General features: G+C 34.3%; 2 protein-coding genes across 4 annotated transcripts; both read right to left on the reverse strand.

Moving 5' to 3' along the window:
* Positions 1-1,419: 1,419 nt before the first annotated feature.
* Positions 1,420-7,372, reverse strand: LOC124823880 (serine/threonine-protein kinase Nek6). Of its 3 annotated transcripts, none has more exons than XM_047296189.2 (14): positions 7,254-7,372; positions 6,462-6,573; positions 5,969-6,035; positions 5,287-5,352; positions 5,090-5,136; positions 4,322-4,367; positions 4,155-4,235; positions 4,033-4,075; positions 3,896-3,945; positions 3,413-3,494; positions 3,273-3,322; positions 3,089-3,162; positions 2,942-2,993; positions 1,420-2,861 (listed from the first exon to the last, which is right to left on the reverse strand). In XM_047296189.2, the coding sequence occupies exons 2-14, from the start codon at positions 6,545-6,547 to the stop codon at positions 1,728-1,730; spliced, it is 1,878 nt and encodes a 625-aa protein (XP_047152145.1). In that variant the 5' UTR covers positions 6,548-6,573; positions 7,254-7,372; the 3' UTR covers positions 1,420-1,727. The 3 variants fall into 3 exon arrangements, with proteins under 3 accessions (XP_047152145.1, XP_047152146.1, XP_047152144.1); XM_047296190.2 differs by lacking the exon at positions 7,254-7,372 and adding an exon at positions 7,014-7,036; XM_047296188.2 differs by lacking the exon at positions 7,254-7,372 and having other exon boundaries at positions 6,462-7,007.
* A 3,588-nt stretch (positions 7,373-10,960) lies between these two features.
* On the reverse strand, positions 10,961-13,236 carry LOC124823879 (chaperone protein dnaJ 6-like). Its single transcript, XM_047296187.2, has 8 exons — positions 13,062-13,236; positions 12,840-12,938; positions 12,632-12,733; positions 12,215-12,274; positions 11,994-12,100; positions 11,826-11,908; positions 11,473-11,560; positions 10,961-11,394 (listed from the first exon to the last, which is right to left on the reverse strand). The coding sequence occupies exons 1-8, from the start codon at positions 13,137-13,139 to the stop codon at positions 11,181-11,183; spliced, it is 831 nt and encodes a 276-aa protein (XP_047152143.1). The 5' UTR covers positions 13,140-13,236; the 3' UTR covers positions 10,961-11,180.
* Positions 13,237-14,972: the final 1,736 nt, after the last annotated feature.

Genomic DNA, 14,972 nt, shown 5'->3' on the forward strand with positions numbered 1-14,972 from the left:
AATAGAGTGCATTGGTGATGGATTGTGTTCTCAATAAAGATACCAACATGGGTTTATGGGTATAATAAATTATTATTTTGTAATTGCATGGAATGTTTGATGGGTATTAAATGTATGGAAGTAGTATAAATGTTGAGTAATGTATTGTTATCACATAATGATATGAGTGCATGTTTTCTTTTTGCAAGTGAAGAGTTTCAATGCATGTGGGGGTCACGGTAAGACGAAGAGAAATATTATATTTTCTTCCTGTATAGTGTAGACGTTGGAATCCAGAGAGCTAGAAGGGGTTCTTGATATTGACATTTAATGGTTTTCGTGGTACCTACCTTGGGAGGGAAATCATAATATGGTTAATACCAAGTGCATGAAATTGTTGTTGTTCATGTGCTGCTACGTCCCTTGTTGATAGGTAAAGTACGCAAATGATATTCTAGGGTTGCATGGGTGGATTATAAGAATGGTAAAGGGTTACAGGCTAAGGTTTTCATTGTGCAGATTTTAAATTTTGGGTCTATAAAATAAGTCTAGGGAAGCTAAAGGAGTTTTCTTTGAAGATATAAAGATTGATGGGAGAGGTGCAGAGGTTATCTAATGGTCACGGTTTTGTTGTTAATAAGCAATGATTCTTTGTTTTAGTTATATTGATGTCGTCCTAACAGTGAAATACCTAGTTTTATGGGTTTCAAAAATTATATTATTTTTGAGTTATTATTGAGTGGAATAATATATAAGGTGATATAGGGTGAAATCTGGAGGTGGGTGTATAAAATTGGTGCATTGTGTCGAGAGAAGTCGAGAAACTTGAATACTTGATCATGGAGGGAACATAGTTGTTTTGGAAATATTGGGTTATGTACTTGGTGTATGGTTAGTAGGATAATCTGTAAGAAGTCATGAATATATTGATCTTTATGGTTGATGGTTATGATGGATTATATTTGTTTGATGTTGATATATGGATAGGTTGGGTTGTGTGTGAATGGATGTTGTGTAATGTTATTGAGTGAAAGTGGAGTATTCTCTCTCTACATTTAATTCTTCAAACAATCATTTATATTTCTCTTTCTTCATTTAATTCTTTTAGCCACGTATTCATCAAACTCTACAACTCTTTGGCCATAGTGTCATTTGCACCGTTATGTTTTTAACGGCGTGAGCGAAAAGGACCTGATTGAATATTTTTTAACGAAATATGGGGTCTTACTGAACTTTTTTAAAAATTAGGATCACTTTGAGTCAAACCCTTAAAAGTAGGGGACCAAATGATGTATTAAACCTATAATTAATAAGTAGTCTATTGATAGCAATTTTGTCTCCATTTTTTGTATGTTGTAACAATTTCACTGTCCAAATGCAACAATGCAAGTGTTGACCACCCTTAGATGTTTATAGGTCATGAATAACAAATAAACCAAATAAATAAAACATGAAGATCTGATATTCATGGTTACCTTTTAGTTAGGAAAAGGGGAAGTAAAAAATTTATACAATCAATGACGCATAAACTGCTGGAAAACAAGCACAAATGACTATTAACCTAACTAAAATAATTTAATTCATTTACTATAACCACTTACCACAACCAAGAAAGAAGATATGGCAAGCTATCTTCGTGTCTCCAATCTTCAACCATGCAACAATCTCCAACGGAACAAACTCATGTAACATTTGAATTACACGTTTCTTACAATAATCTATAAACTTATAACCAGAACCTCTCGTAACTAGGTCTGAGGATTAAATTTTTGGGCAGAAATGAGGCTTTTTGCCAGCCATATTGCTGTTTCTCTTGATGATACAGCTTCTTTTCCAAATGGTCTCAGAATCCCAGCAAGCTCTTCAAGTTTATCTTGCTTGAGTAGCTGAGCACATAATTCGAGCAGAGATTCCAGAGCATCAGCTCTTTGTTGGCAGGGACTATCCAACAGATTTGTCTCGTCCCCGACGACTTCTGTTATTACACTCAATGAAACGCCACTTGTCTGATCAACCTCCACCGTGTTATCATCTTTATGCGTGGAGAGAATGTGTCTGTTAGCTGTGTCGTCATCCTTAACTCCACGTGCATCATTACAATCAGATGTCAAGCCGTTCATGTGTGAGCCTTCTGTAAATACATTCAATTGGTTTCCAGATTCGGTATCATGTTCGACCGTAATATGATTCACAGTTAGTGATGGCTTTTCCTCATTGATGGACTTATCTTTATCAGTGCTGCTACTGCCTGCACTGGACATTGTTGATTTACCAGAGATGTCAAGGCTCGAATCTTCCCTTGGTGCTTCAGCATTGTCCAAACCTTCATTGCAAGAACCGTCTTCAACTTCTGGGTTCACTGCATTAATGACATCTTCTAATTTATGAAAATGTTTAGCAGCAAATATCTGTTCCTCATGCAGTGATTCTTGTGAACTCTTTAAACAGATTTCGTTGTTATTCGTTTCCCTTGCAGGTCTACCTTTAAAGTCCTCCTTGCACACACTGCAAATAGTTGATTCAGATGTTGTTGACCCATCTTTTGAGCCGCTAATACTAGTAGAAGATTCCACTATGTAGCTGGTAAGATCAACCATCCTGGTCTCAATATTGTCTTCTGCACTGGTTGAGATGGTAACAGCATCATTAGGAAGATTGCTTACGAGTATATCTCCATTTCCCTCAATTGGATGAATCCGTTCCAAACGATTTACTAAGCTTGCTTCTTTGTCCTTATGGTCCTTGCCACCACTAGATTTATTAGATCTTCTTGTTTTATCCTTTGAATTAACTATGGGATATACTGGAAGAATATTAGAGGATGCATTATGACAACGAAGAACATAAGGTTGTAAAAGCGGATGCCTTAACAATTCAGCCGCCTGTCAATGAAGACAAACATCATTAGAATCCGCAATTCCATCAAAATGAATCAACATAAGATAGGTTCAGTTGAACTCACGGTTGGCCTATGCTCTGGATTTTTTCTAAGCATGCTCTTGATAAGTTGTTTCCTGTCACAAGGAAAAATAATTGAACACCAAAAGCACAGGTTAAAAATATATCATGACAGTAGAGTGACTGGGAATGGTTTGAGGATGTTACTTACAGTGTGGAAGAATAAACAATTGGCAGGGGAGAAATGCAGGATCTGTTTATTTTATTGATAAGTCCAGCCATGTCCTGTTTTATTCATTCAAGCATGTCTTAATTGTTTTGCTAGTTTAAAATATATTGAAGAATAGAGACCATGTTTCCATTGATAAAACTAAATTCCTGCAGAAAGTTCTTACTGGAGCACGAAATGCAGGTTGATGTCCAGCAATCTCAAACATGCAGCAACCTTAACATACAAAGAAATATCATTCTTACACAACGTTAATTATCTATCATGTGACTTTCTCAACTAGAAGAAGGTATCCATGAACCTTACCAAGAGACCACATATCTGATTTATAACCATAAGGTATATCAGCGAGGAGCTCAGGACACATGTAATTTGGAGTTCCAACAACCTACACAGGATATAAGTATGCAAACAAAAAATAGGTATCACTATGTGAATCAAGTTAGGTATCATTTACCTTTATCAATAAAAAGTTCAAAGCAAATACACACACTCACACACACACACACACACACACATATATATATAATATATTCATATATATATATATATATATATATATATATATATATATATATATATATGCAGAAATTTAATCTTTTTTGGCTCAACCAAGCTATTCCCCAACCCGAAGTTATTTCTCCAAAATACTGAGACCCATTTAATATTTTCAGCTGAGATCCGTCAATTACTGGGCATGACAGCCAATTTCCATTGGATAAAATACAGGTAACTTCCTAGAAGGAGGCATTAGATAAAAAAGCTAACACAGCATACATGTACCCTTACCGAGGAAGTAAGGTCTTCTGCATTAAGTCGCTTTGCAAGACCAAAGTCACCTGTACGGATCATGCAATAAACATACTTCTTCAGATAACAGTTTCTGACAGCCAAAAGTTAAGTTTTCAAGGAATAATACTACATACCAAGCCGAATGTTGTTGTCTTTGGTGAGAAATATGTTGGAACACTGAAATTACATGAAGTAGCATTAGTGTAAAAGTTACAACAGATTTCTTTATCAGCATAAGCAAATGAATTTGCAATACCTTAAGATCTCTGTGGATTACACGATTAGAGTGCAAGTAGTCAACAGCTATCAACAACTGAGTCAGCCATTTGCAGACTTTCTGCGGGAAGAATTGACGAGTCAGGGTGGGTAAGGAACAGTCATAAGAGGAATTATCAAGGAAGAGCAGTTAAATGTATTCATTACCTCTTCCGGAAAAAATGACCCTCGAGCTTTCTTTATGTTATCTGCCCTGCTCCACAAAGAATGTAAAATTCCATGATTAGGACTTCACATCACTGTTTGTATTTCTCCTTTGTAGCATGTAAATGCATGCATGTAGACTATGTTGTATGAATACAAGATCCACAGAATCCCAATTATTGTAAATGTATTTCATCTCAAAAATAAGAATGCAGATAGTCAACATATCTGTCTATCAAACTTCTAAACGGAAAGGATACTACGGACACTGCAAAAATTCAACATCAATCAACAAGGACTCCATCCAGATCTCCATAATATGTATTAATTACAAAGCATATTTATGACAGATTTTCAAAAGGAGGTTCCTGTGCCTTTTTCAACACCTTAACCTTTTAGGTCAAGGATAGGTTTTAAAATTCAGTACTTGTCATCCTGTCTTATAATTAAAAACCACTATAACAGTTTGATTACTCCTTAGAGTGAATTCAGCATAAAGTTGTGTAGCTCTGTTTCCAATCCAAGATAGCAGCTTTTATAATGTCCACATTGCAATCCCAGTAGGTCTTCATCTAAAATAATGTGTTATGAGTTATGAGAACCATTCTGTTATCCTTGTTTAATAGATTATACTTTTTGGTTTAACATTTAAAAAGTGTGTATTTAATAAATATTTTCGTTTCTCCTGAGATTATGGGAAAAATAATAAGCCCAGATCCTTAATTTATCCAAGAAAGAACCAGATTTACCAACAGATATTCCTTTACTTACATGTCACCTCCTTCACAATAGCCTGTTATAATGCATATGTGGTCCTCCTACAAAATATAAAATATCAGAAACATGCCTATGAAGTTTGGTTACATCAGAATGAGCTGATATATCTGTAAATATTCAAACTTAGTTTTTCATCTCTATATAAACGTATGACTGAAAAAATTTAAATTAAGAAAAAGAGTAGTCCCTACCTTCTCCACCCAAGCATCTTTGTACTCCACAATGTATGGGTTATTCAGTTTTGCAATCAGGTTCATCTATTTGAGAAAGAGGAACTGAGTCACTTTTATGTTGGTAGAAAGAAAACAATCATTTGAAATCAGCTTCACACAACCTCTTAGGATTGGATTAAAAAGCACGAGATCATCATTAAAATATCCACTTATATCTACATAAAACCAATATTACAATGGCATTTGGCTCAAAAATGAAAATGATATGGCATATGGTGTTCACGGCACTTTGTGAGCATAATAACATTCACAAAACAAACATCATCTTGTCTGTAAGTTTGATCAACCATTAGACAACAATAATGAGTAGCATATATCCTACCAGATTTCAAAAATCAAAATTAACTTAATTTAAGTTTACTAAAGTAATTTTCTTTGTTTTCTCAGTGAAGATTCAATCTCATGATTTAACTAAATATCCAGGCGACACGTTTATTTGCGGTTTGGAAAAGCACAGCCAGCAATGGTATATTCCTAAATCATTATGGGAAGGAAACATAAAATATTGAAAAGGGCAAACAAATAGTTAAGTTGGCCTGATTCATGCAAAGAAAATAAAATAGATTAAAACAAAAGTTAAATAAATAATTGCATTATGGACACCTAGGATTCCTCAGGTGGAAGGATTTGTTACACCAACCTCTTGGTGTGCAGTACGTTTGAACTTCTCTGTCTGTTTGGCCAACCGAATCTTTTTCAGCACATACCTACCGAGGATATGAAATTATGAGACATTATGAGAACGAGTCACAATTGAAGATGAAAAGCTAACCGAACTGAACGAAAAGGCTGGATTTTCATCCAACAATTAAAGACCAACATCCAAAATAGGAAAAACCAAAAACTTTTCAAACTTTCTTGCTATGGTTGTCCATCATTTGACTGAAAAAATCAATATCCAAGATTCAACAGTCCATGATATTCCACGGTTTAGTAGGAAAATTATTGAAGCACAAAAGCTCTAACTGCCATCAAACTTCTCAGGCCTCAACTCCAACAATTAAACACAAAGTCTTTTAAAAAGTTGAATTTTTTCCTCATGGGGCTGTCCATTTTCCAACTGGAAAAATAAATGGATCCTCAAACCGTTTATGTAAGCATAGATGAAGCAGTTAAAGGTGTCATTGGCCTACCTCTTTTTCTCGGACTTGTGAAGAACGAGGAAGGCAGAGCCAAAAGCGCCTCTTCCAATTTGCTCTATCACTTCGTAGTCTTCCATCTTTCTGGACTTGGTATCCCCGTTCTCTGTCTCCATAGAAAATTCCAGAAGGTAGAAGACAAAGGGTGAAGAAGCAGTGAAGTAGCAGATCCTGATTTGCTACTACGAAGTTGGGAAAGAAAAAGAAAGAAAATATTCTTTATGGCAACGTGTGTGTGAGTGTGAATTCTACTACCAAACTTTTCTACCCTTTTTTTCATCCAAGTGCTGTAATTGAAGACACCCCCAATAGGCTGAAGGGCATTAATTGGGAAAAGTAAATGTATCCTTAGAGAATGAATTTTGGGGACTATTCAATAGGTTGTAGCAACCATATGAAGGGGCTTCACATGAAAGATGAGTAAAGCTACATTCCACAATTATGACACTAAACTACCTCCTCAGAAGACAGAATTGGAGAGAGAGAACTCAGGTAAAGTAGAATATATCACCACCAAGAAAATCGAAAGGTTATGAGTTAACTTACCCAAAAGAAAATGTAGAGAGAGAACGGGGACATAGCAACAAGGTCTAGTACAGACTATATATATATATATATATATATATATACCAAGGTCTTAATTTTTTAGTCAAACCCATATTGAGTTTATGAAACTTACCAGAGTCAAAACAGATTTTACCACTAAAAATATGTCTGTCGATTATTTATCAGTAATCAAAAACAAAACTTGAACTTGAACATGTTGCATATATTAACTGTACTGACCTTTGATAAATGTTTTTTAATGTTGACACGAGAGTTGTAGTGGTGAGTGTATCATGGCTACAACCCCACACAATGACTGAAAAGAAAATGGGGGTTGGGGTAAAGGGCATTGGAGGACAGAACTTAAAGGTGGCAGGTGTGCTGTGGAAAACTAAAGAAAAAGGAAAAGTCTTGCTTGCGTTTGCAGACTCATAGGAGATCGTTCAAAACAAGGAATGTTCCTAGCTCGCAGATGTGATGTCACACTCCGTGTACCTTAATAAACAAAAAGATTAAATAAGTTGCAAGTTGTTAATTATTTGAATACAATCTTTATTAAAAGTATTAAAAAGGAATATTTTTGCTCGTGGTTATTAGATAAAGCCATGAGTATTCTTGTATGTTTTTATCTGAAGTTTTTTTATTTAATTTAGAGAATGAAAATCATATCAATTTTGATAAGGAGAATTAAGGTTTACATGTCTTCTTTTTTATGTCATTTTAATATTGTTCAGGATCTTAATCTTATGCTTGAATGAGATTGTTCTGGTTTTTTTCTCGATTCAACACCCTTTAATATCCATCAATTTTTTTATCCATAACAACATCAAAACATAACGAGTCGAGGAATTGCAGTCAAAGTATCATGAGATACAATAACTTCATTTATAGGTGTATGATCTTGCTCCATTCCACATACTGCACTTCGTCACTGCAACACATTCAAAAGTAAATTTCAATGAAATAAACACAAATGCAAAGAGGATGTTCCTTCTTGAAGATTGATTCGCCTAAGATTGTGATCGACGAGGTTGACAAATATGTTCTTATCGTTATTAGTGCACGAAACAAAACAAGAATCAAATTCTTATATAACAAAAACGGGGAAATTCTAGAGTAAAAACTTGAAATTGAGAGAATGTGAAACTTGATTTCGTTCAATTCAATGATGACAGATTTTTTGAGAGAATGAATCCAAATAACAATTCAATAACAAAGCAACAAGTAGCTTGCAAGAATTTATTAGGAGCACCAACATTCCATAAATACATGGAACATATTTTTTATGTGAAAAACTCTTCAAATGTAAGGGTGAAAACAACAATTCATCAATAATAAAATAAATAAGTTCCTTATAATCAATAAAAAAGTATAAAATAGGCTCTAATAAGTAATTATAATCCGTATGAGTACAATATAAAGTGAATAAAGAGGTTTGTAGATTCATTGTAATGGAAGTTTGTTTGACAAAGATTTTAGATAAAAGTATTTTGACAAATAAGTATCACTACTAAAATAGTTAAAAAATGTTTATGTTTGAAAAGAAAGAATATAATATAGAATGGACTTACATTTTACAAAAAAAAATTGTTAGATATTATGAGTTGAAATTTACATATTAATTATACAAAAAAAAAAGCAAAATAATATATAAAAAGAAAAACACAGTCATTATCATAGAACTTTTTATAAGAAATGTTATTTTAATTTCTTATATAAGTTTGGTTATGTCTCGTTAACCTAGATTCAATCGAAAATACATGAATTTATGAACCACTCAAAAACTATTTAAACATAAACAAACTCATCAAAATTGGGCAAAGTGTATAAATACTCTACAAAAAGTAAATAAACTAATAAAAGTTGCGTGGGTTTGTGCTAGTATATAGTGCGCTGGCCAACCACCGTAGCTGGTCCAAAAACATAATTGTGGTTTAATTTAACAACTCCACCTTTTTTAGAGGCCTAGAATTTTTGTGTTGTTTAAAGTTTCACGTAATGATATGATTAGTTTTAAATTAAGTATTAATAGCGAGTGTGTTGATTTATGCAAATATGACAGGTCAGCAACAATTTGTTGCATATTTGCACAACTTAGGTGGAAATCCAGTTTATTTGAGTGAATCTTCCTGCACCTCCCTCACCTCATCCTGCACCTCCAAATTTACCTATTTACCCTTTCTTTAATAAATAAATTAAATTTTTTTAACCCCACAAAAAGTAGCCACTGCACTTTGAAGTGCGTTTTGCATTTTGTAGTCGCACTTTGAAGTGCGGTTATTGATATTCCAGAGCATGGTTTTTTTTTAAGTTAAATTCCTGCAATCTTTTTTCCAATTTTTTACATGTTTTTTGATATTTTTTTTTATGCTTTTGTTATTATGTTATTATTTTTAATTTAAATTTATTGTTTTATGTTATGATTATTTATTTTAAATTTTTTTTTCATGGATTATGCCAACAACACGAAGTGATCAAACCACATATTCAATTAAATTCAAAGAAAGAGTGTTACATATATTATGTTGAATTAAAAAATTATCTATATTAAAAACGCCAATTTTTGCCGCATATCGAAGTCCTACGTTTGTCGCAGATCGAACTGCGGCATGCACCTCCAGCGAGCCGCACATCGAAGTCCGGTTTGCGGCGTGCACCTCCAGCTACGTTTGCCGCAGATCGAACTGCGGCATGCACCTCCAGCGAGCCGCACATCGAAGTCCGGTTCTGTAAGTTTGCCGCACTTCCAAATGCGGCGTGCACCTCCAGCGACTGCGGCTCTGATCCTTGCCGTGCCACTTCCAAATGGTCCTATACTAATCATCATATTATTTAATTGATTTAATTTTTTATATTATCGTATTAATGAAATCAATTATATACTTGATATAAATCTAAGCAATTCTTCTTCATCTTGTTTCCTTCTTCTGTCCCCATTTGAAATGAATGCAGCATGATGGTGACCTCGAGAGAGTTTGACGGTGGAAGGAGAAAAGATATATAATATAAATTTAGAGAGTGAAGTAGTTATTGTGCAATGGTAGGTGTTAGATACAGTGCTCCCAGGTGGCAAGTGTTTAGTAACCGCACTTCAAAGTGCGGCTATAAAATGCAAAACGCACTTCGAAGTGTGGTGGTTACTTTTTGGGTTAAAAAAAATTAATTTATTTATTAAAAAAAGGGTAAATAAGTAAATTTGGGGGTGCAGGCTGAGGTGAGAGAGGTGCAGGAAGATTCACTCAGTTTATTTAGCTCTAAGAAATGTACTTAAGAACTAACAAAAAAGTTTCAACTGCTAATTTGGTGATCATGGTGTCAGATCAAAACCTAATTAGTTTGTTTAACAAAGCCGTAAGAGATGAAGGGGCAATGTCATTATTATAGTAGACCATAGACGGCCTGCCACACGATATAGGTTTTACAACATATTATCACAAACAAGAAAGTCAAGTCAATAATAGTAATAATAATAATAGAACCAACGTCAATCGAAAACAAAACCGCACTGATGAAGCTGACGCAAAGAATTGTAATTTAAAACTCTATTAAGATTATGAAATGCTCTAAACTGAAGCACTAATTTTGATTAAAGAATGAAGGTATATGTTTTGAAAAAATACATTGTTAGTGTTTAACAGAATGCCCAGGAGAGAAATTGTCATTATCATTGAAGAGAATAGATTGATGCAAAGCGGAAGCAATACTGTGACATGTTTGACGATTCCCGTTATAAACAGGTTGTGTTGTGCTTTCCCAACTATGCATAGAGAAAATGTAATGCTGAGAATCTCAATTCCTCCTAATTGTCCTATTGGGCCTAAAAGATTGGGCTTCATTCATGTCCATATCACATTCGCTACCATTTACAATCAATTTACAGAAATCATTTAGTGGAAACTCAATTTTAAGTATATCAACCTTGGTACTAGATAAACAGCAAACACACCTATGAAGAACTGGTAGGATACCAATCACTTGCCGTAGCAGCAAAGTAATAAAATGGTCCCATCTCAGTTTTGAAAATAAACAAATAACATCAACTTACAAATTGAAAACAACACCCCTTTAGGTCTGCTAAATACACCAACGCTTGAAAACTAAAAGACAGGAGGCAACGTCATGTCACAAACAAATTTACTATACAGTATACACCTACTTATATTATTTTTAATTTCGCTTGGATTGTTTTGACTTTTTGGAGGATCTACCAGTCTCTAGCTTTCGCCGTGTAGCTTCAAACTCCTCTTCAGAGGGTTCCGGCATATCACCTCCACCATATTTTGAAACTAGAGATGAGAACATTGAATCAAACTGGCCTTTCCTCTCATTTCGGCGTTGTGCTATCATTGCATACAGATCTGTTTCTGACTGCTTATTAGACCTGTAGAAAACAACGGATCATTCTTAAACTAGAGCATAGATAGCACTGGTAATGTAAACACCTGCTTGATCAACTTACTTTTCCCTCCTCAAAGGATTTGGAGGCGGTTTGGTTTCAGATACTTCCTTAGCCCATTTCTGGTAGGCTTTTGTTGCCTTTAATTCTCCTGCAGAATATGATGAAGAGAAAATAAATAATCATCTAGGAAATACTTAAACAACCCGTAATGGATGGACTGTCATGACATCGCATGTTAGTATACTGATTCACCGAGCTAATGCTTAAAAGTTAAAAGTGAAGTAAGTTCATCTTATTGGCTTGCATTGCAAATCTAACAATCAAAATACACTTTTTTCCTGCAGATAAACTTAAAGTCTACAGAAAATGTCCACCTAATATCCTAGTTAACAAAATATAGTCAATATCCTTACCAGCAGCTATAGCCTCATCTAGAATATCCTTGAATCGGTGTGAATCAAATTTAGGATCTGAACAAAGCATTGAACAAAAAAGCCTGCAACGGGAGTTAACTCTTGATATCAAACTCAACCTTTTCAAATATGGCTAATGTGCATCACAAATTTGCAATGCTTTCTTACCTATTCATGTTACCCTTGCACTTCTTGTACAAATCCATCAAATCATTTTTTTCAGAGTCAGATCCCTTGTAGTTTGTTTCGAACTCCTCAATATCAGCTTCCGTGACCTATATAGCACATTTTTAAGTACCACATCGATAAACGCTAATATCCTTTCAAAAAGTTGAACATACATACACCACAATGCATCAGAAAACAGAACATCGTAATAAAACAAATACCTTCTTGTACATTGTTCTGAAGAACTCTTGAAGATTTTGAACAACATCTCCAGCAAGGTCCTGATACAAAAAAAAAACTTGTGGCTGAAGTATCCTGAATGCTACTCTCTGATGATAGTTAATGGAATATAAGGATTTCAGCTCTAATTCTTCCAATTCCTAAATTCTATACCCACTTTGCACCCATCTCAATCTCTAGGTCAGTTTCTTTCTCTTTCTTCTTTATATCTCTCATACCTCCAAGATGCATATTTTGTAATTGGGTAAATTCAGCTCCCAGAGAACTGAAAACCAACCTAAACACTCATTTGACTCTTTTAACATCTCTATATTTTCATTTCCTATCAGATCATCATTAACCACCAACAGCACAAGAAATTTAAAAGTTAGGCTGAAACAAATCAGAGTCTAACTCACATCATCGTCAACACATCCGGTCTGATCATATAGTGTCCTCTTCTCTTCATCCCCAAGAATCGATATCACCTTTTGCAGTTGTTGGAATTTCTCTTTAGCTTCCTGCAACAATAACAACATAAGAAATTACTGTCAACCCCTAAAATCAATCTACTGAACAAAATAAAAAAAAAACATGACAATTGGTATATTGAGCTTAAAGAATGACCTCATCACCAGGGTTCTTATCAGGATGAAGCCTCAACGCCAACTTGTAGTAAGCCTTCTTTATTTCCTGCTGAGAAGCAGTTCTCTCCACGCCAATAACCTGCAACCAACAATTCAAATCAAATGCTAACAACGAGTCACATATCACTGACAGTAGCAACATAGAATATTAGTTGGAAGAGTTAAATGTTCCATGATCAAAGATAATAGTGAATTTAGGTACCTGGTAGAGGCTGGTTTCATCTCCCTGCCCTTTCATTTCCTCGTCGTCAGAAACCCTAGCTTTTTTCTTCTGCACCATTTTCTTTATGTACAAACAAAGTGGTTATTCCAATCCTCCTTTAGCGGGTTTATCAAAACTTGCAGTTTATGTTAAACTGAAATTATTATTTTTAAAAAATGAAAAATGAAAGTAAGGCTGTTCCCGCCAAATGATTACTCCTCTTCCCGCCTTAATATTTCACAGATGCCAAGACAAACATAAATCCCAATTATCCAAATTTAACATATGTAAAACAACAAACTCAAACAATGAAAACACATTAATGGAATTGCCCATTATCCAAATTCAAAAGGCATTTCTCTACAGTATTATACAAGTTAACACATCCATCACCAACAAAACAAGAAATAACACTTCTAAACAAAAAGAAATTGCAATTGAATATTAAATTTTAATTTTCTTAATAAATGGAAATTATATTTTAAAACTTTGGAATTTATGTGTAAAATATTCTATAATATAAAATAAAAAAGATAGAATCATTTGAAACCTTTTTCTACCTATCTTTTAGAAGAATGAATAGATCAGAGTTACTTTCTTCACCAACACACAATGTTCGCTAGACCTCCTCATTCTTTTGTTGCCTTTGAATAATATATAATTTCTGTTTTTATTTTTTTACCCAACAACCAACCACTTCATTAATGGTCCCACCACTGTATTAATGCACCTCCACAACAGTCCATTGTATCAAGCAAGCCCAAATCATTGTATGACTACAGCATACCGGGCTTTTTTTGGTTAGGGTACATCCAAGTGAGGCCGATTCTCCTTCCACCCCCATTTGTTTCTTCATGCACCCCCATATCCTTGTTGAAATGACCTCATTGCCTTTGAGGGAAATTTTAATAAAAAAGCCTAAAATAAATGACTTCATCTTCTACTTCTTCTCCGCATGTTCTCTGCACAACGCAGCTGCTCACACAATCCATCCTCTACACCTTCATTTCCTTCAATGTTGAAATGCTTTTGAAGATAAAATAACTTTTGTTTCCCGGAGATGGTGTTTCCCAGCAAAATCAATATTTGTTTTCTTTTCTTAGTGCTGCAATCCTTAAACCCTTAATTCCATTGTTCTTTCTCTGCCACTAAAAGATTCCCATGATTTAAAAGATTCACCATCCTCAATGACTAAGTTTCTAAATGCCTTGTTTTTGCCTCCCCGATTTGGTATTGCTGAAGAAGATTTTTTCCCCAAACAGAAGCACCTCTCTTGCTCAACGACCCTCTTGTACTACCCCTGGAGGCTGGACGAGGATGCAGGTGGTGGTGCAACACGTCCCCATCCACAATGTTATTGTCATCTAGGAAGAGATGAATACGTCCGCATCAAGAAACTCATGAACCAAACCAACGTAACGGTGGACATGGGTCGAAGAAACTCTTCTTGGAGCTCACCAGTCTTGTCCTACACCTCTTAATTTTTGTATTATTTCAACTATGTCCTTGTTATCCTTTCAGAACATATACAATATTTTGTCTGTTTTTATTTGGATACGGATTGTACACTTGTCCGCATTTGGAAGTGTAGCTGCAATTTGAAATAGTCTAAATGTGGTTGGAGGTGCCATAAATCATGTGGTGAAGTTTTTTCAATCTACATTTATTACATTTAATTGTTTTTAAATTTTATTTGCTTTGTACTTGAAAGTGCGGTGAAAGTTTTTTTCTTCTACATTTATTATATTTAATTGCTTTTGAATTTTATTTGCTTTTTATATTTTTTTAATAGTTTATTTAAATATTAAACATTTTGTGGTTAATATTTTGTAATTTATATTTTATTTTTGTATTTCATATTCATTTAAAATTTATTTTTAATATAATTATTTATTTTGATTTTTGAAAATT

This window comes from Vigna umbellata, chromosome 5 (genome assembly GCF_029865625.1).
Source record: "Vigna umbellata cultivar VRB3 chromosome 5, Vumbellata_1.0, whole genome shotgun sequence".
NCBI classification, from domain to species: domain Eukaryota; kingdom Viridiplantae; phylum Streptophyta; class Magnoliopsida; order Fabales; family Fabaceae; genus Vigna; species Vigna umbellata.

What these genes read in the sequence shown, in the direction of transcription:
- LOC124823880 (XM_047296188.2), bottom strand. Translation starts at nt 6,583, where the DNA reads ATGGAGACAGAGAACGGGGATACCAAGTCCAGAAAGATGGAAGACTAC. An exon ending in AACGTACTGCACACCAAGAG is followed by an intron (nt 5,353 to 5,968) that starts GTTGGTGTAACA and finishes TTTCTCAAATAG; the next exon opens with ATGAACCTGATTGCAAAACT. An exon ending in ATTGTTTATTCTTCCACACT is followed by an intron (nt 2,994 to 3,088) that starts GTAAGTAACATC and finishes TCCTTGTGACAG; the next exon opens with GAAACAACTTATCAAGAGCA.
- LOC124823879 (XM_047296187.2), bottom strand. Translation starts at nt 13,139, where the DNA reads ATGGTGCAGAAGAAAAAAGCTAGGGTTTCTGACGACGAGGAAATGAAA. An exon ending in ATGAAACCAGCCTCTACCAG is followed by an intron (nt 12,939 to 13,061) that starts GTACCTAAATTC and finishes TGTTGGTTGCAG; the next exon opens with GTTATTGGCGTGGAGAGAAC. An exon ending in TGCAAGGGTAACATGAATAG is followed by an intron (nt 11,909 to 11,993) that starts GTAAGAAAGCAT and finishes CTCCCGTTGCAG; the next exon opens with GCTTTTTTGTTCAATGCTTT.